The sequence below is a fragment of the Pleurodeles waltl genome, chromosome 6 (genome assembly GCF_031143425.1).
Source record: "Pleurodeles waltl isolate 20211129_DDA chromosome 6, aPleWal1.hap1.20221129, whole genome shotgun sequence".
In the NCBI taxonomy this organism is placed as follows: Eukaryota; Metazoa; Chordata; class Amphibia; order Caudata; family Salamandridae; genus Pleurodeles; species Pleurodeles waltl.
The window spans coordinates 1523639523-1523663026 of record NC_090445.1 but is presented as its reverse complement, the minus strand read 5'-3'; the positions used below and the strand labels follow the sequence as shown (position 1 = coordinate 1523663026).

At 42.8% G+C, this 23504-nt stretch overlaps 1 protein-coding gene across 5 annotated transcripts in view; it reads right to left on the bottom strand.

Moving 5' to 3' along the window:
* Window positions 1-23268, bottom strand: part of DVL1 (dishevelled segment polarity protein 1) — a 523691-nt gene extending 500423 nt beyond the window's left edge. For all 5 annotated transcript variants that reach the window (XM_069241071.1, XM_069241067.1, XM_069241072.1 and 2 more), the window contains exon 1: window positions 23013-23268. In XM_069241071.1, coding sequence (XP_069097172.1) covers window positions 23013-23182 — 170 coding nt within the window. In that variant the 5' untranslated portion in view covers window positions 23183-23268. The remainder of the gene's footprint in view (window positions 1-23012) is intronic.
* Window positions 23269-23504: the final 236 nt, after the last annotated feature.

The following is a 23504-nucleotide window of genomic DNA, read 5'->3' as shown; positions in this document are numbered from 1 at the left end:
CAATAAACCTACCCACGTAAGGATACCCTTTTATGTCCAATATGGTCCTCTCTAGACCAAATTCCAAGGCAAGCCCAGTTCATTTTCATGTACTGGCCAGTTTGTCATTCCTTCCACAGTTAATGCTCCTATAACTACACATATAACACACATTGTATTGGAATGTAAGACACACAATTAGAAACGCCTTAATGTCTCAGTAACTAGATAGGATTGAGAGAAACCTCGATCAGGTAAAACTTCCAACATGGAAACCCACCCATCTACTCTTCTTAGACTTTTAAATAGAAGAACCACAAACGTTTTACATGCATTACTACCCTCAGTGTCTAAAAAATCAACAGCCCAAGGGCAGAAGTATGCAGGTTGCCTGGTTCTTATCAGAACTGAAAATCGTGAAATTGAAAGTAAGACAAGCAGAAAGGAAATAGTGTTTAAACTTTTCTCATGGCTTCTAAAACTAGTATGTTTCTCTGATGGAAAACTATAAACAAAAAATTCAGAAAGCAAAAAAAAACATCCTTCTCAAAAAGGATTAAATTGACTCACAGTTTGGTTTGTCTAAAGACCTATTTTGTATTTTAGAGCAACTTCACTCACCTCGCTCAACCCATTCTACTATACTGAGTAGTAACAATCTGTGTGAAAGCCTCCTCTTTCATTTTCTAACAAAGGTGGCTTCTCCACCAGAAAACATAAAGGTAGAAGACTGTATAACTCATGTTCGAATTATTACCGCTGCCTTTGAAACCATTCATACATCTCTCCTTCAAACCAGACTTTCCACTTTGCCATATGATTTATACTTTATAGAGATTATGAAACAAATTTGCCATTGCTTTAAATAATTACTATTGACAATCTTCAACAGTTCCCCTTCCGAGGGCATAGACCACTTGTTAACAAACCCCTGCTAAAACAGTTAACAACCCCTGCTAAAGAAACCTTCACTCAACCTGGAAGTTCTTAGCAATGTTAGGCCAATCTTGCTGCTTCCTTCATTAGGGAAACTGCAAAAAGAAACTTGTATTCTTCTCTGAAAATAATGGACTGCTTGATATTTTTCTGGCAGAATTGGGAGTTTCAGGCCTAGTCCTAAAATGCGTACAATAGTTTTGAAAAGACAGGACATAATTTGTAAGCCTTACCCTGTTTTCTTCGTAACAAAAATCTTTGATATATGTGGTGTGGCACAGGATTCCACTCTTTCACTGCTATTTAATCTATAACGAGTCTCTTTGCCAACTTACTACTTTGGCAGGGAGCATGATTTTACACATATGGCTATATTACATTGATCCTCTTCAATATCTCAAGCACCGCCTTTGGTTGTGAATGTCCACTGTTTAAAACTGAATCCTTTAAAAATGAATATACTATCCACACCTGCAAACTCAAATCGTTGGAACAACATGCACTGGCCCTCCTATATGGGGCTCCATCCTGTGCCTTCTAATACTTGAAGAAACCTTTTAAATTTCTCTTTCACATTTGATGATCAATCTAAAAGTTTTTTTCCAGCAGCTCCTTCCTCCAAACACAGATTTTGAAAAAAACCCTTCCTTCTAAGATCCTCTTCTCATGTGCCTTTTCTAGTCGAGATTGGATTATGTCAATGCTGTCTGTCCAGCGGCACACAAGCAAAGTTATTTAATATCTCCAGGGTGGGACTGGCCTATAGGGCCCGAGAAGCTGGTCTGATAGGTCAGAGAATGAGCCTATTTTTTTGAGGTTTGTTGGCCTTTTGTATGGTCGGATGAACCGGTGTTTATCTACTGTTGATATCCGTGATATTATTTCAAAAGCTGCCTGCAGCAAGCTCGAAAGCATACCTTGCAAACCAGCTATATAATGTGTCTTTACAAGTTAAACACTGTCTTATTTGGAAATGTGGGCCACTGTTTGTTACCTATCTGATTTGTTTATGGGAGCCACTTTAATTTTGTGACCAGGCCTATTTTCTCAGTCCGACCATTAATGTTTCGGACTGAGAAGCTCGCTTGATAGAAGGCTATTCCAGACACCTGTATTTCATTTTCGGTTTGAGATCTCTCTTTGGCTGCCCTTGCATTGTGAAGTTCTTTTCAAACCTATGAAAACTGTCCATAAAGTAATCTACCAGAACATTCCGGCCATTTTAGCCTTCAAATCCTCATGGCACTGACCATCGAGAAGCTTTCCATCTGTAGAATGATTCTTACTGTCAATACTTAAAGCTGGACTGAACACAGTAGAGGGCAGAGCATTCTCCATCACTGTACCCAGGATCTGGAATTCCTACCACTAAGCCTCTGCTCAGAATCCTGCCTCCCTCAACTGAGGAAAATTCTGAAATCTTGACTCTTTAATCAATAATTAATGTTTTTGAATCTTTTAATCTTAGACCTTTAATGTTGGTCTGCTATTTTAGCTGAAGTTAAGATGTTGGGTCTCTAAACCACCAAAAGGCTCACGTACTGAAAGCCATGAGCCGAAGCTTATAGTTTCTGCATTTCATTGTGCAAACCACTTTTCTCACTGATATAATTTTTACCTTTGACTCAGAGTTCATTCATATGCAACATTTCCCGATCCACAGTGGAATGTGCCCACTCAGGCAAGTTATTATCACTCTCCTCCTATAAAAGTAAAGAGTCATGCCCATCTATGGCACTATTTCTAATGTTCCATTAACATACAGTTTTATAAATGTAACGAACATAAAATAACTGCAACAAAATGTTTAGACCTGCTAACATCTACCTCACTGGCAATTTCGATTTAGGTAATCATAGGTTTCCAGGTGTACTCCTGGAAAATGTTGGTAAATTGTTTCTTTTTCTTTTACAAACGTTAATTTTTCCTGTGTGGGAAAACGATTATAGCCCCTGCAGAACCCCTTTCTCCTACACCCCACCAATTTCCCAGTTTTGGGGTTCTTACCTTCGTCTTTCCATCCTGATAAGGGATATACATCTTGCCCTTGCTAAAGTAAATGTCTGGCCATTTCCATGAATAAACCTCACTATTTCCAGGATGAGAAGGGGTCAGCAAGACGTTGGAGAATGCCCCAAAACACGTGTGTTGGTGTGTGCTAAACGTACCACAAAACCCCATAATCATTCACTTACTCCACAAACAATGAATGTGATTTACTCACGTACAATATTACACCATCATGGAGCATGTGGGTAGAAGGATTTACAAGTGTTAGATTACCTTCTGTGAAGACCTTGCACCAGTAAATCAAGTCATTGTACCTGAGATTTACCCCTGCAAATATCTTTGGGAATCAGGCCCCTAGCATTTATGTTTACACTCCATTTTGTTCAAAATAAAGCCATATATAGCAGTTTTCCCATCAATTTAGAAACCACAGAAAGTGTGATAATAACCAAGAGATACTAGACCTGGACTGATAATTTTTGAAGTGGGTACTATTGCCTGCTGCAGACGGCAAGGATTCTCTTCCTAATGTGTTATTCAGAGGCCACCATGAAAGTGCCTGAAGAGGTACTGATGTCCACTGTAGATAACTGGATTTGAACTACTAATAGAAAAACTGATAACATGATCGATAAGTCTGAGGGCAAAGTCAGTGAAGCTGCAGCCATAGGGCGCTGTTTATCCGTGATAGGGGAGCTCACAACTTATTTCTTCACATAAGCGGTGGTATTGGGGCATACTATGCCTATTTTGGCACCAGACATTGACTGGCAGAAATATATAGCATTACAGGCAGGACGTGTGGCAGATAATGGCTGCTGTATCTGATGTAAGGTTGTAAGGATGCACATGCACCTTAGTTATAACACAAGTAAAGAAGATGCACTTATGGGCGACTAAAATCTGTAAATCCATTCAAAGAAGCACACAATAAAGCATATTAATACCAGGCAGTCCTACATCAGCTCTCTCCTCCCAATACAATATGTTCTCAAACCAACATTCACTTAATTCTAAACGTAACCTTACAATATCCTTCTAATCCTAGACAGGTACATGTACATAAAATGTAGCACAGCAGCACAGAGGAAATTGTTATAATTAAGTTTGAAGCAACACAGAGATAAAGAAGAGTTTATTGTGGAGAATTGTTTTCTTTAGGTAGGGCTAGACACAAAATGAAAGCACCAGGCCACATGATTTTGCAGCTAGCACATGACACCTGTAACTTAGCATGTGAAACTGTATCTTAAATATGATGGCAGTACATGTCATATGAGGCTGTACCTGGCCATCTGAGTAGGTACCAAGCATATGAGGCTGGATGTGGGCCTATGAGGCTCGACCTTCGCTAGTGATAGCTACTGGTGGGCATCCGTCAGCGGAGACATATGGGGTTCAACTGTGTCATGTGAGACCTCAACTAGCATGCAGTGGCAAAAGCAGAGGGCCCAAGTGTGAGGGACGTTAAGGATTTCTTAATACAGTACATTCCTCAGCACTCAAAAATCCATCTGTCCGATCCAGAATCCATATACTGCCAGGCAGGAGTCTGGTGAGGGCAACAAAAAAACATCCCAGGGCCTGGACCATCTTCAGGTGCTACTGGAGTGTGGCCATGCACACAGCACTCAAACAACAACAACTGATTAGACCGATTCAGAGTGCACAGTGTCTGACATCTATGCTTGGTGTGTATGCGACCCAGTATGTCAAGAAGCATATGACAAAGTGCAAACAATCATAGGTTCGAACGCATGACAGCAAACAAGGTGACTGAGCAGAAAGTATGTCTCCACCAGAGGTAGGCAAAGTTAAAGGAAAGAAAACACAAATTACAAAGAAGATCTGGCACCAGTGGAAATATTACAGCGAATTACACAAAACAGGCCTCGTCTTCAGTCGGCTATGTTGTCTCTGGTACTGTTTTCTCAGCAGATTACCATTATGCAATTACATAACTAACAGCGCCCAGAAAACATTCTAAATTGGAGAAATAAAACCTGCAGCACGTACAACTACCAGCGCTTTCCTTTTTGAAAGGCCCACTTACAACCAGTATTGTGTGGACCTAAAGTAAAAAGAAGTTTGATAGTTATGTACAAGCAAAGGAATGGTAAAAGGGCAATTATGTTACACAATTTAGGGACACGAAGGGCGCACATTTTACTTAAAGAGAATAACAAAGGCGAGAATCCATTGACCAATATGTTGCAGCGTGTAGATGATTAGCAACAACATGCCAATGTAAGGGATTTGTAGACAAAAAGTGCTAGTAATCTATGCAGACAGTATGAAGGTGAAAGGAAGATTATGGATTATCAAGGGCACCACTGTAGGCCAGGCAATAGCCATTACATACAAAAACAGTATATACATGAATGGCAAATGTATCGACCTTAACTGATTATAAAATGATCTAAATCTAAGAAGAGTAAAAGGCGTATCAGGAGATATCACAGTGAGGTGAAAGGACGATAGAAGGGATGGACTGATAATTGTCGTGAATTAAGTAAATTGTGTAAATAGTGTGGAAAGCCTGGACAGTATTCAAGAGTATGAAAAACCTAACACATGGATTACGAAAGAGTAAATAGTATAACAATAGGCTACAAGTGACATAATGATGGTGAGAGTGCAAAAGTGAGTTATGGCTGACTCTAGATCAAAGGATTTCTTCATTTTAGAAATAATGTACAAACAAAGGATAAACATGATAATTGAAGAATTATTCAAGAAAACCAATACATCTCTGAAGACATGGAAGCAGAAGAACACATTTGTTTGAATACTTCAAGAGACTTGGAAATGGAGCCAGATTGAAAAAAGCAAGTCTGTAAAATTCGAGAATTATATGATCAGTTAATGTAACGACCCACAACAATTTCTGATGATTTCCAGCAAGAAACTACGTTTTTTTAAATGGTTTGTCCACAGAATAAAAAAGAAAGATTTGGACAATTTCTTTAAAATATAAAATAGGAGATGTGCAAATCAATGTGTAACAAGAGGCAAAAACGTAAGGAAAAAGTGTCAAGAAGTGGTAAATGAGCCAATAGGAGCTTTGGAATAGACTTTCACAGAAATATTTGTAAAAAACTGGAAAAGTCATATTCTGAAGTTATGTGTCTCTTTAAGATTTATAAAAATAAAAAAAAGAACTATGTAGTATGCTGTTCCTTTTCCAGATCTAAATTAAACGCTGCCCAATTGAGAGGGTCTGTAGTAAAATAAATATTTGTTTGTGGACTGTTATTTAAGCTGGGCAAATGTAGACTGTATTGAAGTGTACTTGGGCTACTCCATGAAATAGAAGCATTAGCAACGCCAATAGATCTTGTCTATACAACAGCTATTGGTTTTGGCAATGTGTTTTTTGCAGTGTGTGGCTGCTGTTCAGCATGGCTAAAAGTTAGTGGCATGGAGTTTCATAGAGTGGATTGGGTGGAGTAGAGTGTTGTAGACTGGATTTGTTGGAGAAGCGGGACTAGACTGTCATAGAATTGAGTAGAAGGGAGTAGAATTCAATGGTTCAGTGGCAGAGAGGGGCTTGGAGTGCAGTGTCATAGACTCCAGTGTCTTAGACTGCAGTGTTGTAGAGTGCAGTGTAGTGGAATAGGATGGTGTGGATTGAGGTAGTCTAGTGGTTTAGTGTACATTGTGGTGGATTGGACTGGGATAGAGTGGGTTGAATTACGTGGGGTGGAATCGAGAGTGGACTGGATGAGGTGAATTGGACTGGAATGGGGTGGATTTAAATGGGGTGAGGTGGACTGGAATGGGTTGGATTGGAGTGGTGTGGATTAGATTGGTTTGGGGTAGGTGGACTGGATTGGAGTGACAGGACTGGGATGGGGCGGACGGGATTAGAGTAGGGTGGTTTGGAGTGGGGTGAATTAGAGTGAATTGGGGTGGATGGATTGGACTGTGGGGTGGATTGGTCTGGAATGGAGGGTGGTGGGTTGGATTGGAGTGGGTGGATTAGATTGGTTTGGGGTGGGTAGATTGGATTGGAGTGACAGGCCTGGGGTATGGTGGATGGGATTAGAGGTGGGTGGTTTGGAGTGGCATGAATTATAGTGAAGGTGGGAAACCTGGACTGGAGTAGGTTGGATTTAAGAGGGGTGGACTGGCCTGGAGTATAATGATTGAGTGGGTTGGATTTGAGTGGTATAGACTGGAGTGAGGTTGTTTAGATTGAAGTGTGGTGGGCTGGCTGGATTGGATTGAGTGGGGTGGACTGAACTAAGGTGGGGTGGAATAAATTAGGATAGAATGGGGTGGACTGGAGTAGAAAGGGGTGGATTTGACTGCAGTGGAGTGGGGTGGTTTGGAGTGGGATGGACTGGATGGGTGGAATCGATTGGAGTGGGATGGATTGAAATGGGGTGGGGTGGATTGGAATGGGGTGGGGAGGGTTGGGCTGGCCTGAAGTGGACTGGAATGGGGTTAAATGGAGTTGATTGGAACGGGATGGGTTGGGTTGGGATGGGTTGGATTGGAGTGGATTGAAGTGGGGTGGATTGCACCGAGGTGGACTGGAGTTGGGTGAAATGGATTGAGTGGCATTGTTTGGACTGGGGTGGGATGAATGGAGTAGAATGGAGTGAGATTAATTAGAGTGGGGTGGATTGGATTGGACTGGCGTTGGGTGGGGTGGACTGGAGTAGAGTAGATTGGATTGCAGTGGGGTGGATTGGATTGGAGTGAGGTGGATTTGACTGAGGTGGATTGGACTTGGGTGGAATGGATTGGATTGAGGTGAATTGAGTGGGGTGGACTGGAGTAGGGTACATTGGATTTGGCTGGATTGGGTGGAATGGATGGGTGTTGTGTGGATTGGAACGGAGAAGGGTGGATCGAATTGGGGTGAGGTGGATTGGATTGAAGTGGGGTGAACTTTAACTGGGGTGGGGTAGATTAGAGTGGGGTGGACTGGAGTAGAGTGGGGTGGATTGGACTGCAGAGGAGTGGGGTAGACTGGAGTGGGGTGCACTCAATGAGGTGGATTACACTGGAGTGGGTGGATAGAAAGGGGGAGGGGTGGGGTGGGTTGGCTGGACTGGGTTAGAGTGGTGCGGAATGGAATGAAGTGGGGTGAATTGCATTGAAGTGGGGTGGATTGGAGTGGGGTGAAATTGAATGAGTGGCGTGGGGTGGATTGGACTGGAGTGGGGTGGGGTGGATTGGACTGATTGGGGTGGACTGGACTGAGTTGAGTTGGACTGGGATGGACTGGACTGAGGTGGGGTGAACTGGATTGGTTGGGGTAGGTTGAATTGTGGTAGATTAGATTGGAGTGGGGTGGGGTGGATTGGTGAGATAGGGTGGACTGGAGTGGGGCAGTTTGGATTTGGCTGGATTGGATTGGTGTGGGGTGTATTGGATTGGTGTGGGGTGTATTGGATTTGGGTGAGGTGACGTGGACTGGATTGGAGTGAGGTGGACTGGAGTGGGGTAAATTGGAGTGGGGCACACTGTTTCGGATTGGAGTCGGGCAGATTGGATTTGGGCAGATGTTTTGGATTTGAGTGGGAAAGAATGTGGGGGGGGGGCACAATGTTTTGGACTGTAATGTGGTGGATTGTTTTGCATCAGAGTGAGGCAGATTGTTTTGGATTGGAGTGGGGCAGATTGCTTTCGACTGGATTGGGCCAGATTGTTTTGGATTGCAGTGGGGTGGATTGTGATGGAATGGATTGAAGTGGGGTGGTGATGTGGATTGTATTCGAGTGGAGTAGATTGGATTGGGTTGAATTGGATTGGACTGGATTTGGGTGAACTGTGGTGGATTAGAGTGGGGTGAATTGTGATGGAGTGGGTGAGCTGGGGTGAGATGGATTGGATTGTGTGTGGCAGACTGGAGTGGGGAAGGTTAGAGTGGGCAGACTGGAGTGGGGCAGTTTGTTTAGATTGGAGTGGGGAGATTGTTTTGGGTTGGAGTGGGGAAGATTGGAGCTGGGCATATTGGAGTGGGTCAGATTGTTTTGGATTGGAGTGGAGAAGACTGGAGTGGAGTAGATTGTTATGACTGGGGTAGGGCAGATTGGAGTGTGGCGGATAGTTTTGGATTGGAGTGGGGCAGGTTGGAGTAGTGCAGATTGTTTTGGATTGGAGGGACAGATTGGAGTGGTATGGATTGAAATAGGCAGATTGTTTTGGATTAGAGTGGGGCAGATTGGAGGTGGGGCAGACTACAGTGAGTGCGGCAGATTAGAGTGGGGTGGATTGGAGTGGGGCAGAATGTTTTGGATTGGAGTGGGCAGACTGTTTTAGACTGGTGTGGGGCAGATTGTTTTGGATTGAGTGGGGCAGATTGGAGTGTGGCAGATTGTTTTTGATTGGATTGAGGCAGATTGGAGTGGGCAGATTGGAGTGTGGCGGGTTGTCTTGGATTATAGTGGGGCGGACTGTGTTTGATTGGAGTGGGGCAGACTGAAATGGAGCACATTGTTTTGGAGTGGGGCACATCGGAGTGCGGAAGATGAGAGTGAGGCAGATTGTTTTGGATTGGAGTGGGTGAATGGGGGAAACTGGAGCATGGCATTAAAAGTTAAAAAGAACAAAATAGTACCTCAATCAGGTAGGTCGCAGTGGACGTGCACTGATTAAGTTGAATCAATCAGTGCTCGGTCCCTGATCCACAGAGACGAACAGAAATGATGTGTGTCCTGGAGCGACGAATTACGAGGCTTTAAAGAAAAGTGCTAGGCATGCCAACAAATAGTAAAAAACGATTGTTTAACACTGTGTTTCGCATGCGAGATACATGCATTAGCGCATTCTCTAGCAGGCTCGACCTTAAAAATAATATTACGAAATAGTACAACCACTAAGAACCACAAGTGATAGATTAGCTACAGTAAATAAGGAACAATTATTATCTGAATATTTTCTAACTTTTATCTGAATATTATGTGACATTTGTTCATTATTTTTCCACAAAAATATCACTTTATGCAGGACTGTTGTATATATTTTTTATATCTCTGGTTTATGAAATAACAATGTGCACTTAAAGTATAACAGAAGAAATTTACAATGTACCAAAATGAGAACAATTTCACAAAACATAAATACTGTGATACATATATAATGCATTTTTACATCGTTTGGGCACCGTGTTGACTATACCCAAAGACAAGCGTTAAGGCATTGCTGACCTTCTGAATGTAACTGTTGCCATAACTGAAGGGAGGGATATTGGGGGTCATTACGACCTCGGCGCTCTTTTTGCAAGACCGCCGAGGGACCGCTGTGCGGAAGTCTGCCTGTGCAGGCGGTTTGCCGCTCGGCGTATTATGACTGTTGGCTGCTCTCCATCGTTATTCCGACGGAGAGCCGCCAAAAGCCATACTTGCGGGCGGCGGGGAAGTGGAGATTGCTCCACCTCCACCGCCATGCCAACAGAACACCGCCCAGCGAATCACGTCCTGTGATTCGCTGTGGCGGTGTTTTGTTGGCGGTGTGGTGTCGGCGGAGCTGCCCCCATGGCTCCAGTCCCCTCCCGGAGGATCGACAGACCAGGTAAGTCGATCGTCCGTTAGGGGAGGGGGTGGGGGGGTGTTGTGTGTTGTGTGCGTGCATGGGGGTGTGCGTCTGTGTATGTAGAGGGGGTGTGTGGGTGCGTGTATGCTTGCGGGGGTGTTGTGTGTATGGGAATGAGTGCGTGTATGGCTGTGGGTATGTCTGTATGGATGTGTGCATGTATGTTCGAATGTAGGTGTGCGTGTCTGACTATGTGTGTGGATGTAGGCATGTATGTCGGGGTGTGTGCGTGTGTGTGTTGGTGTTGCCTGCATGCGTGTCGGGTGTGTGTGAGTGCTGTGATTTTGGGTGTCGGGGTGGGGAGGGGGGTCCTGCCACCTTTGGGGGGTGGCAGGGGTGGTGGGGGGTGTAGGGGAGGGAGTCGTGGTGGGGGTGGGGGAGACCCCTATCAGTGCCAGGGAAGGAATTCCCTGGCACTGATAGTGCTTACCGCCATGGATTTCATGGCGGTTGAAACCGCTGGAAATCCACGGCGGTAAGCCGGGTCCAAATACCGCCGCCGGTATACTGACAGCCGCCGGGCTGGAGACCCAGGTCTCCAGCCCAGCGGTCGTCTCCGCCCTGGCGGGCGGGACGGAGAACCGGCGGTTGACCATGGCGGTAACCACCATGGTCATAATACACCAAGGTAAGACCGCCAGCCTGTTGGCGGTCTTACCGCCGGTTCTCCGCCATCCACCAGGGTTGTAATGACCCCCATTGTCTTTACATGGGTAGTGCCCCATTTCAAATCCTATTGGTGTGTAGGGTGTCTCCATTCTTGAAAATAAATAATAAACTTCTAGTACTAGTCTTGACGCATTGCTGGGTTGACGTAGTGTCGCCAAGATTAGCATGAACTATGGCAAAACTATAGGGTTATTCATATGTTACTGCTACGTAGCAGACTTCAAAAATAAAGTGGAAGAAATAAAGGACGGAACTTTGAATTTAGCAAAACAAAATGTTCAACAAGGACTTGCCTTTAGGACCTATGGATTTTGTCAGTTGTGCCATTTTTTGCATATGCAGTGCAGTATTGGCAAAGATAAAAAAAGGCACAAGAACACAGTTGCTGCTGGTGTCCATATCATTTCATGGATACACATATGTATGATGGCATACGGGCATGCATGTCTCGTCACATATGCATGCATGCTGCACCACACATGCCCTTCGACTAAGAAATGACGCAGGCACCATTTTTTATATCCTGATCCAAGATGGATCAGAAAAGTAAAAAAAATGAAATCTGACTCGTGTAAAAGAGGTTTTTGTAATGCCTAGGGATCTACTGACGAGTCCTCCAAAATTAAAAAAAATTAAATAAAATAGGACGGCAAGGGTGGGTGGCAGTGGAGGAGTGTTAGGGGGAGATGTGGGAGAATCAATGGGAAGTGGGAAGGGAGAAAAAATAAAAATAAAGCTGTGGGGGGAGTGGGGAAATCAGCACACAATAGTGATCGATAAAGAGTCTGGTACAACGGGGAGGAGCATGAGAGTCAGAGAGACACACCAAACCGTTGCACACGACACAGGGGATAAAGCTAAAAAATGCATGAACTCTCATGGATTGCTTAATGAAATAAGAACCAAGCAGTTCAGTAGAACAGTAGAAGGATATAAGTCAGCCAATCAAAAGGACTGTAAAGAGGCTAAGCTGCAGGGTAGGGACAATCCCAAGAAGATGAAGGAAAAGCATGGAATCAGAAGTAAGCGAATAACAATGACAATAAAGCCAACCCATGGAAGCATTGGGCGGACTCTGAGCCCACATCTGACAGCTCACAGAGCTCTCACTCTCTCCATGGCCGAGGAAAAATAGTTGGTCAGGAAAAGTAAAACAGTCAAAAAGAAACTGAGGTGAACATTTACATGGAACTGTTTCTAAGGACTCTTAATGTACTCAACTAGAAAAGAATATTGTAACAAAAGGGCACTATGACATTTTGAATGTATACACAAGAACAACAAAGTAGGGCAGAGTTGAGTAGCCAGACCCTGATCGCATAGTAGAAGCAAGAGGAAGGAACTGGGCTTCACATCAGTAAAGTGGCAATGTTTTAAAAGTTACAAAACTATTATGAATAAAATATCATGAGACACATTTATCATGAGAACAATATTGTGATGTTAGAAATATCATGGGGCAGAATAAAGAAGGCAGGAATATATTTTTGGGGTCTTTCTATAATTTTTATGGCCTGGATTGACTGCGCAGCAGTTGCTAGTCAATTATGTTAGCTAGGGGCAGGTGAAACTTACGGAGTTTCACTCTGCAGAATTCCACAGAGTTACCTGAAAACTCTGCTATACCTTGTGGAGCTCCGTGTATGGGAGGAAATAAACAAGGTATGCCTCCACGCACTGGGGAAATCTCACCAGACTCCCTTTTAGTGACCGAAAATCGTGCTAGGGGAATGCCAAATCTCACTCACCCTCACCAATTTACCATTGACAAGCTGTGCGTGAGAAAAATCTCTGCCACCTGGTGGTTGGCAGAACTTGGCCGCAACACCGTGTTACAAGCGTAAACTGGAGTGGGCAAAATTCCGCTAACTCCGCCAGTGAAGCAGAATTTATTTCCTACCCCTAATTTTAGCATTACTAGAGAGAAGTTTTTGCTCCAACCACATGCCAGGAATACATAGCACAAGTGCTTGCTCTCCAAACAGCTGTGATAATTTTTTGTATTTATCCAGCTGCCTGAGATTGACTTTCAGGGGCACACACATGACATTGTTATGCCATTAAAATGTCTTAGATAACTCGGTAATTTGTGATGTTCTTCTGTGGTAACAGCACAGACAGGAGGAGGGCAGGCATCAACCTAAATGGATTTTTCGGTGTGGCTTGACAGTACAATCATAGGCCAGACCTATTGGCATTACCGATGCTTGTTTTAAAATATAGTTGTACATGATGTTTTTTTTTTTTCATTATTTAGTTAATTCGTTCATAAATTCTTCATTCTTTGTTGGAAACGATAAACAGCAGATGGTTAATATAAAAATAAACATATATAAAAAAATCAGTTACAATTAAAAAAAAGATAATAACTTTGACAATAATAAGCCTGAATTGCAAAATAATCACAATAATCTTTCATATATAAAAACTGAACACTTAGTGTGGATCTCACATGAATGGCACCTAGTAGATAACTTGCAACCACAAAACAAGTATGCAGGGCTGATAACATCTGCAAGTAAATAAATGCTGGAAGCACATGTGTCAAATTCAATTTCTTAAGTGGCAGAACAAGATAACACTTACGTAGTTGTTTACACAAACCACAATATATAACAAAGTGCAAAGCATCTCTAAAAGAAATTGAATCATAATAGCATGGACTACGAATGGGCAGGTGAGCAAAATTTAGGAACACTTAAGAAGACAGTGCAACAAATCAATTCTAAAAATCGGTCAGTAAAAAACAATGTTTACAGTTTACCGCAAATGTCAAATCAGGTTTTAAAAAGGGCACTGTTTTTAAGAGAATGTAAGATCTGACAGATAACATATTCAATTTGAGTTCTTCTCTGAGGGCAGATCTACAATTTAAAACGACTGTTCTAGTCAATACATCTGTTTTAACGGTTAGAGTTCACTTTAAAAACAGATTTGGGTGACCAAAGTCCATAAGGTAGACCTAATGTAGTTGAGCCAAGGTATTTTTACAGCCCAATTTAGCCTGAGACAATCCATGATAATTAGTTGATTAAGTTCATCCTTGGGTTTGACCCAGAGAGTCTGAGTAAAAACGTTAATGAGATCAACAATATATCCTTCGCCCAGGTCATCATGTAAAACATATGATGAACAACTAAGAAGTAAAGATAAAAATAACTAAAAGACCTATTTCCCCTAATTTGCAGATAGCATGTGTTCATGTAGCATCAAATATCAGAACCCTATACTGTGATGTGAACACATTTACTGTGACAGATTTTACTCAAAGCTTAGATGGGTTTATTACTCAAAACATTGAGGCAGAATCAACTTCTAAGAAAATGGATCTGCAAAATTGTTATTTTTTGAAGTTTATACATTGGTCCAATTATTGGATGCATCAAAATGTAGCCCCAGATTAGAAAAAAGATTGAACATTACTAATAAGACAATCCTTGATTTTGAAAACACTGGACTAAGTAGATTTAGGTCCTACAATCGTGATAGTGCTAAGCTCTAACCTGTCCATGAATGATACAAAACAATAGTTTAAGGCTGTTAGCTATTCTAGACAGTATGGCAGCATTGTCTGCAAACACTAATGCTGGAAAAGTGAGATTTATTAAAGGCATATCCCTCCCTTCAGAAATCCAAGTCTTCCCCAGGTGATTAATGTGTAAGCTCAAATGAAAAGGAACCAATATGCACTCCTGACACTGCACCCCAACCCCACCTCTATAAAGATTAAACGATTCAGTACATTCAGTATATTACATTCTTCTTCGGGAACATATCTCACTCTAGCAGTAGGATTTAAGTGGAGTTCATGCGAAAAATTGATAATGTTAAAAACTACCCGGACAGAAAGCACAATTTGACAGAGTTTCTTTGGTTTAACGTGGTCAAAGACCAAACTATGTTCCATGAAAGTCAAGTGTAGATCCCTCTTTAGTCAGGCAATATTTGATAATAATAAAGTCAATATTCACACATTGATTAACTGTGCATAGCCCTGCTCTGAAACCACACTGAAGGTCAGACATAATATGATTCACACTAGCCCAACTGGTAAGCTTCTCCAAGAAAATATGGCCCACTCCGTAAATGATATAGTTGATAAGGATATTGGTCTTTAACAACTGCAGTCGACTTTAATTATTTTTATTATAACCGGAATTATCAGAGATATCCTGGACTGAACAGCATCCTTTGCAGTCATAATTACGAGAGGCCGCCATGGAATAAGGTTGTGCTAATATATATCAATTGGGTCCCCATCACAACCTAATTCCTTGCCCTTTAGGCTTTCAGGTATTTCCTCTGACACTTCGTCACGGGTAAAGAAAGTCCGAGAGCAAGCCTCCAATGACGAAAAATGTTAATTGTAAAGATTGGTCAAGGTATGGCATATAGAGAAAACTGCCAAACCCAAACATCCGCTTGGATATTAGAGCCATGGGAGAAAGAGTAAACAGCCTCCCAAAAGGGGAATTTATAAACAGTAAAGAAAAAACACTGTAGTGGACATTTCTGATTTTGTCAATATAAACCACCCGCACCCACCCCCCCAATAACCACTCTTCTATCTTTAATGTCCTTCTTATATCTAAGACTACTGGAGGACACTTTGGTGCACAAGTGGGGAATCTGTTTAAGGACAGACATATGACATTTACAACGAGCAAAAGAACATGCATGATCAAACTACTTAGGAGAGTTATTTGAGTCACCTTTGCAACAAACAGACAAAAGTGTTCTTATGTGGAAGCAAGGAATTAAGGGCCTAATTATGAGTTTGACATAGGGGATAACCCGTCCGCCAAACGCCCAACAAGGAGGCTGTCGCCTAGTGGCAACCACTCCGCCTGACCTATTAAGAGTTTCCCACTAGGCTGATGGTGTAGAAACAGAGGTTTCTGCCCGTCAACCTAACGGAAAGCAGGAGACAGCACTGTCTCTAGCTAGAAATCGAGCCGGCAGCAATGATGTTGGCTGCAGGGTGCAACAGCATCCTCGCAATGTTCAGTGTCTGAACAGCAGACAGTGAACACTGCGAGGGTGCTGGGCAGGGGTGCCCATGCACTGCACATGCCAAGTGCATTAGCAGTGCAGGGGCACCCCTGTCGGCCCCTGCACCTTTTCTCTGCCAGCCTTTTCTTGGCGGTGAAACCACCTTGAAAAGGCTGGCGCAGAACAAGGTCAGAATCCGCAGGACAGCGTTGCCCTGGCGTATTGCGACCTTGACCTGCCGTCAACCAGTCGGGATCACCGATCCCAGCAGAGACGACAGAACCCTGGCGGTCTGACCGCCAGTGTTTGAATGTGGCGGTCGGACCCCCATAGAAGTGGCAGTCATGACCGCCACTGCACCGCCAGCCTCATAATGAGGCCCTAAATATCACAAAAGGTTGAGTCAATATCAGGATAATTGAGAAAAGCTGTAAGACAAATTGAAATCAAAATTTAGAAAAATCTTCCAGAATTATATTGGCCTAGCAAAGCCTGCAACCCTGATCATGGAAATGTTCAGACCTGGGGTGAATGTTATCTCGCATTTGTTGACAGGTGCCACAAGTCAGAGAAATTGATAGAAGGTTATGATCACTAAAATTACTGAACTGAACTTTGAAATCCTCAACAAAAAAACATAAAGGAGCAGAAATTAGGATATAATTAACAGAGTGGTGATCCCTGCCAATAAAAGTAAGTAGAGCCCAATGGGGACATATATTATCCCCCAATCTAGAGTAAATGATAAATTAAGATCATGTAATAAATCATTCAAAGCCACACCTTGGGGGGAATGGCGAGGGTGGGAAATACATTTACTCGAAGAATTCAAAAATTGATCATTAAATTCCTTATTACATTACAAAACGTACTTATTACATTTAACTAAATTGGCAGGTGTTAACACATAAATGTGAGTTAAAATTCCCCATGAGAATGACAGAGAAATGTGTGATTGAGGAACACCTAAAAGTCATCACAAATGATTTCAAATAGTCAATAATACCAGAGTTATATTGTAATTATTTAGTTGAGTTGTATTCGTTTTTGTGCGAAAATGTGTTATTATTTTAATGTAAATTAGTTTAACTTTTCAGCGTTTTTTAATTGATTTGATAATAAATGTTAAGGGTTTCTTTTATTTTCTTGTTTGTGGCTTGTTGTATTTGTGGGGGAATGGAGTGGGGGGTATTTTAAATATATTTTGATTATACAGTTTTTACACATATTAATAATTTGATAATTAATTATGTAAATATTTTGTCATTTAATAGATAATTTTGATTGTAAAAATCCAACATTTTCCGTACTGTTGCTTACATCGGAATGGACATAGTAAATCTAAGCCAAACAAGCTCAGCACTTTTTTGCCAATATTTCATGACAGCAGTTTAAAAAGCATAGAATGCCAGAAAGTAGAAATTGATTTTATTAAACAAATATGCTTATTGCTGTCTAACCTAAAATGTGTCATTGTTATAATATATAAATAGATGTTTAATATTGGTCTTGACAAAAGCCGAGGATCCACTACTGGAAAATGAAAAGGCTGAAACACGTTGACTATCATGTGAATGCATGGACAATAATATCTACAGGGAGTGCAGAATTATTAGGCAAATGAGTATTTTGACCACATCATCCTCTTTATGCATGTTGTCTTACTCCAAGCTGTATAGGCTCGAAAGCCTACTACCAATTAAGCATATTAGGTGATGTGCATCTCTGTAATGAGAAGGGGTGTGGTCTAATGACATCAACACCCTATATCAGGTGTGCATAATTATTAGGCAACTTCCTTTCCTTTGGCAAAATGGGTCAAAAGAAGGACTTGACAGGCTCAGAAAAGTCAAAAATAGTGAGATATCTTGCAGAGGGATGCAGCACTCTTAAAATTGCAAAGCTTCTGAAGCGTGATCATCGAACAATCAAGCGTTTCATTCAAAATAGTCAACAGGGTCGCAAGAAGCGTGTGGAAAAACCAAGGCGCAAAATAACTGCCCATGAACTGAGAAAAGTCAAGCGTGCAGCTGCCACGATGCCACTTGCCACCAGTTTGGCCATATTTCAGAGCTGCAACATCACTGGAGTGCCCAAAAGCACAAGGTGTGCAATACTCAGAGACATGGCCAAGGTAAGAAAGGCTGAAAGACGACCACCACTGAACAAGACACACAAGCTGAAACGTCAAGACTGGGCCAAGAAATATCTCAAGACTGATTTTTCTAAGGTTTTATGGACTGATGAAATGAGAGTGAGTCTTGATGGGCCAGATGGATGGGCCCGTGGCTGGATTGGTAAAGGGCAGAGAGCTCCAGTCCGACTCAGACGCCAGCAAGGTGGAGGTGGAGTACTGGTTTGGGCTGGTATCATCAAAGATGAGCTTGTGGGGCCTTTTCGGGTTGAGGATGGAGTCAAGCTCAACTCCCAGTCCTACTGCCAGTTCCTGGAAGACACCTTCTTCAAGCAGTGGTACAGGAAGAAGTCTGCATCCTTCAAGAAAAACATGATTTTCATGCAGGACAATGCTCCATCACACGCGTCCAAGTACTCCACAGCGTGGCTGGCAAGAAAGGGTATAAAAGAAGGAAATCTAATGACATGGCCTCCTTGTTCACCTGATCTGAACCCCATTGAGAATCTGTGGTCCATCATCAAATGTGAGATTTACAAGGAGGGAAAACAGTACACCTCTCTGAACAGTGTCTGGGAGGCTGTGGTTGCTGCTGCACGCAATGTTGATGGTGAACTGATCAAAACACTGACAGAATCCATGGATGGCAGGCTTTTGAGTGTCCTTGCAAAGAAAGGTGGCTATATTGGTCACTGATTTGTTTTTGTTTTGTTTTTGAATGTCAGAAATGTATATTTGTGAATGTTGAGATGTTATATTGGTTTCACTGGTAATAATAAATAATTTAAATGGGTATATATTTTTTTTTGTTAAGTTGCCTAATAATTATGCACAGTAATAGTCACCTGCACACACAGATATCCCCCTAACATAGCTAAAACTAAAAACAAACTAAAAACTACTTCCAAAAATATTCAGCTTTGATATTAATGAGTTTTTTGGGTTCATTGAGAACATGGTTGTTGTTCAATAATAAAATTAATCCTCAAAAATACAACTTGCCTAATAATTCTGCACTCCCTGTATAAACATCCAGATATATTGGTTGTAATCATACAGGGGAACCCAAAATAAAAGGAAACTAGGAAGGCTCACAGGTATTTTTATTTATATATCAAAAGAAAATCCTTTGAGATGATACCTAAAGGGCTCCCTCTGACTGTTGAGCCCATCCTAGTTTATAGGGACCAGAAAACCAAATGATGAAGCATGCCAATAATTAGAGTCGGTGTGGTCTTTAAAAACAAGACTAGTATTCACATATGGGTTCCAGTTTCCTTTTGTGCTATTAATTCCCAAACACCACTGAATTAGACTGCCAAGCATCCTCACAGCAGCTAAGTGGTCCCATGTTATGTGTGACACCAGCTAGTCCTAGCACTTTAGTCAATAGCATTTTGTGGTAGGATTTTACCATACATGCCAACATTTGTGAAAGGATGAGATGGAGAAAAATAGCAGGAATTTAATATTCCTATTTACTTGCATTAAAGTGCAATTACTTTTGTGCAGAGAAAAGTTAAAATTCAACACCTTTTGACTAATAAAATGTGTAGAAGTGTTGGCATATGTGAATTTTACATCTATTATTTACAAAGAGCAGAGATACTACAAGATCTAAAACTGAAAGATGCTCTGAAAATTTCAGGACTGCTTAGTCACACATTGTAGGAATGCTTATTTGAAACTAACAGGCTTATGCATTAGAACCTCAAGCGACCCTACTTTTAGGGTGACCACCTCACTTGATATCGTCATAGACACTGTTCCTACTCCTGCACTTTTCGCTATCAAATCATTGCTCTCATGTGTGTTATTGAAATGGGTTCAATGGGAGAAAACCCAACTACAACACCTAGAATGCATTTGGCTTCTCCACAGGAAAGACCAGTACTGGAAATAATGTTGTTTAGAACCAGTGGTTCCTGGTTTGAAATATTCCAGAGCCTGGTTTACATTGGCAGCAATCCAGGTTGAACCTGGGTTGCATTCCTGCACTTTCATGGGTTCCACTAAAATGGGGTCCGGGTGTGGGGGGTGGCATCCAAAGGGTGTTCTCCCCAGGGTTCTTCAGGTGGGTGGCGCAGTACAGGTCACCAGGGTTTCCCATTGAGTATTAAGGCTTGTGGGCGGGGCGCAAGTGACAGTTAGAGTTACTTGTCACCTTTGTTGTGACCCATTTGATGTGGTCCTGGATGTAGGCCGTTAGAATTTTGTTCCCTTCCACCCTCCCTAAATTGTGGGGCTTTTTCCTCCAATAAGAGTGGGTTGTTCTGTTGGGGTTGGTAGGCAGACTGCTAGTGTTGTCACTGTGGGACAGGTGGCAGAAATGGAGGAGCTTGTGACAGGCCTGAGAGGTTGGGGCCTTACAGGGTAGGCATGGCAGAGGGAAAACAGGGGAACGATGGTTTGGATGACTTTGAAGGACAGCGAACGGAAGGAAAGAGGATGGAGAGGACTGAACGTTTGGATGAGAGATTGTGAAACATTTATAGTTAGAGGCGTATTAAGGGTGGGGTTCAGGAATTTTGGATTGTATTAGTGAGGCAAGGTTTGACATAATGCTTTTGTTGTGTTAAAAGTTCACAATCTGGGTGCCTGTTCTACTAAAGCGAGCTGTTGCTCTCAAGTGGTCTGGTTAATTATGTGCCTTCTCGGCGGAAGGCCATCAGGTCCCACCAGAGACTGTCTGCAGCGCTTTGCAAATCTTTCAATGGGCCTTAGGTCGTGAGAGACAATTTCAGGTAACCCTGTTTTTATAGAGCTAAGAACACGTTGCATTTAAGGAATGTATGGTCTCACGTCGGCCCACAAAAAATCCCAACGAGCAAAGTACTCTGTTCAAATATCTGACTTGGTTAGGAGTGTGTCAAAAATGATCGATCTCGGGCGACTTCGCAGGTGTTTGACAGTGCTCCACCATGGTGCAGGTGCCGAGAACAGCACGAAACGCCAGAGGTTTGCCCAGTGCCTGCTGGTTTGACAGCTGCCTCCTCCCCTGTCCCGCCCTTGCCCCGAGGAGCACCGCCATGTTTGTTTGTGTCGGCAGTGCCAGCTGATTCGGGGCCTGCCGACGACACCGGCCGCCCCTGCACTGTGCCTGCCCGTCGCCAGGAACGTAACTGGGACCACCCCCATACTGTGCGAATAGTACGCGCCCACCGGCAAAGGAGTCCACCTGCCGTAAAAAACTAAGCCTGACCAAGGGTGGAAAGGGGCAACACCAACGAGGCATACCCGAGGGAGGGGCGGAGCCGGGCTCCGAAACACCTGAAAATAGCACAAACATGAAAATCTCTCTGAGCAAAAGCCATATTATATAACACGCTGGGTCGTGGGGGCTGGGCTAGAGGACGTTCGGGGTGGAGCTGGAGGTATTGTGTCTTAATGACTTTTCACCTCAGGTTACTGTCAAAGGAAGGTTTAAAGTCAGAAACGGAAACAATGCCTTTCGGGTCACATTTTCCTCCGTCGCTTTGTGTGTCTTTTCTATAACGATATATGACAGCAGACTGTGCGAGGGGGCGGAGGAAGCTTGTCAGGAAGAGGAAAGGGAGGCGGGAAGGAAGCGTTGACATCGCCGGAAATCTGGCACTTTCTGTCAGACACAGGCATGCAGACCCCCTCACCAAGCAACTGTAATTTGCATTTTTTGTCTGAATATAAACCACGCTGCGCATTTATAAACAGTAAGCGAGATGGCAACTATAGCCTGCTGAATCCTTAGAAATAAAACGTAAACGAAAGCGTAATATGATACAAAGTTCAGGCACTTTTTTGACACTCTGGGGGTGACGCAAATTTTGTTTGCATAGCCAAAATTGCCTTTTTATAATTCCGAAGTCTACATTAATTTCTCTTTCCCAGCCCACATGTCTCTCGCTGCCACATTTTACAAAATACTCCGTCGCTATAACAAAAGACGTTCCCGTTTGACAGATGTTTCCCTTGAATGGAGTGGGAGGGAGACTGAACTGGGGCCTGGCGTCAGTGTCTTATGTTTTTCAGGGACGACTATTCTTTATTTCCTGGCACCATTTCCAAGTCCACAAAATCCTCACAACATTGTCAAAAACATGTCAAACATTGATTTTGCCAAAAATAAATAAAAGCTTCATCACGATTGAGTCTGCCTAGAATGGAAATTGGGGCCTTTGAAGAGATTTTGTCCTTATTACACATGCATCCAGGGCAGACATATTTAAATACAGAAAATGTAAATACAATACATGGCAGACCCACACTGCCATGCGAATGAACAGGCTGTCTAGCCAAAAAAGCTGCTAATACACACACTCATAATACACGAAGGATAAACACCCATGTTCATAGATTGTAGGGCCATACACCTGCTGTTGCAAATATTTCTTTTTGAAAAGGACACACATGAACACAAATAAACTGAGAGAAACGTCTAGTTTACTTTCATTATCGTCCAGAAACAGCGCAACAATGTTTACAAAACACGAATACTAATATTGGCCTTTATATAAAAAAGCAACCTTGTGACGGCAGCTTTACCGTATGAAAGTGAGCACATTAGGGGAAAAAGCAGGTGTTTATAACCCCCTAAAAGCTGCTCCAGGCTGAAAGCAAGCAGACCTGTTCCTCCCGCCCCCAGTCTGCGGACAGTGCATCGGGACACTGGAAACTGCAAAATTCCTGCTCCCCCTTCCACCCCCACCTTTAGAGCACAAAGACAAACACAGGCGGACCCAAAAACAGCAGCAAGTGCAACGCTCACCCGAAATCCTGGTCCATGGATTTGAAGAAGAATTTGTAGCTGTGCACCGGGCGGTTGGTGAGGACATTTTTAAAATCTGACAAAGTGACTTTTTCAGGGGAGACAGGCAGCTTCACCAGATAAGGCGTCTCTTCTTCGTCTATGTGGTAAATGATTTTTGTCTCCGCCATGGGAGAGGGGAAGGGGGGAGGAGGAGAGGCAGGCGAGAAGAGGGACAAAAATAAAATCTTCTTTTTTTCTTCGCCAGGCTAGGCAAAAGAATCCCCCGAAAACACGGGAACCGGGCGAAAGGAACGGCAGCCCCCGCGTGTATCCTTCCAGTGCCAGTCACTCAATGGGCTTTCACAATATACCATGTACAGTTCCCAGCGCTTCTCAAAACAGGAAGGGAGATTTCAGTGCTCCTGAATGCACTGGGCTGTGGGAATGGCTCTCTCTTTTCTTCTGTGTGTTTTGTTCCCTGCACTGCTCTCTAGCTGTTCTACTGGAGAA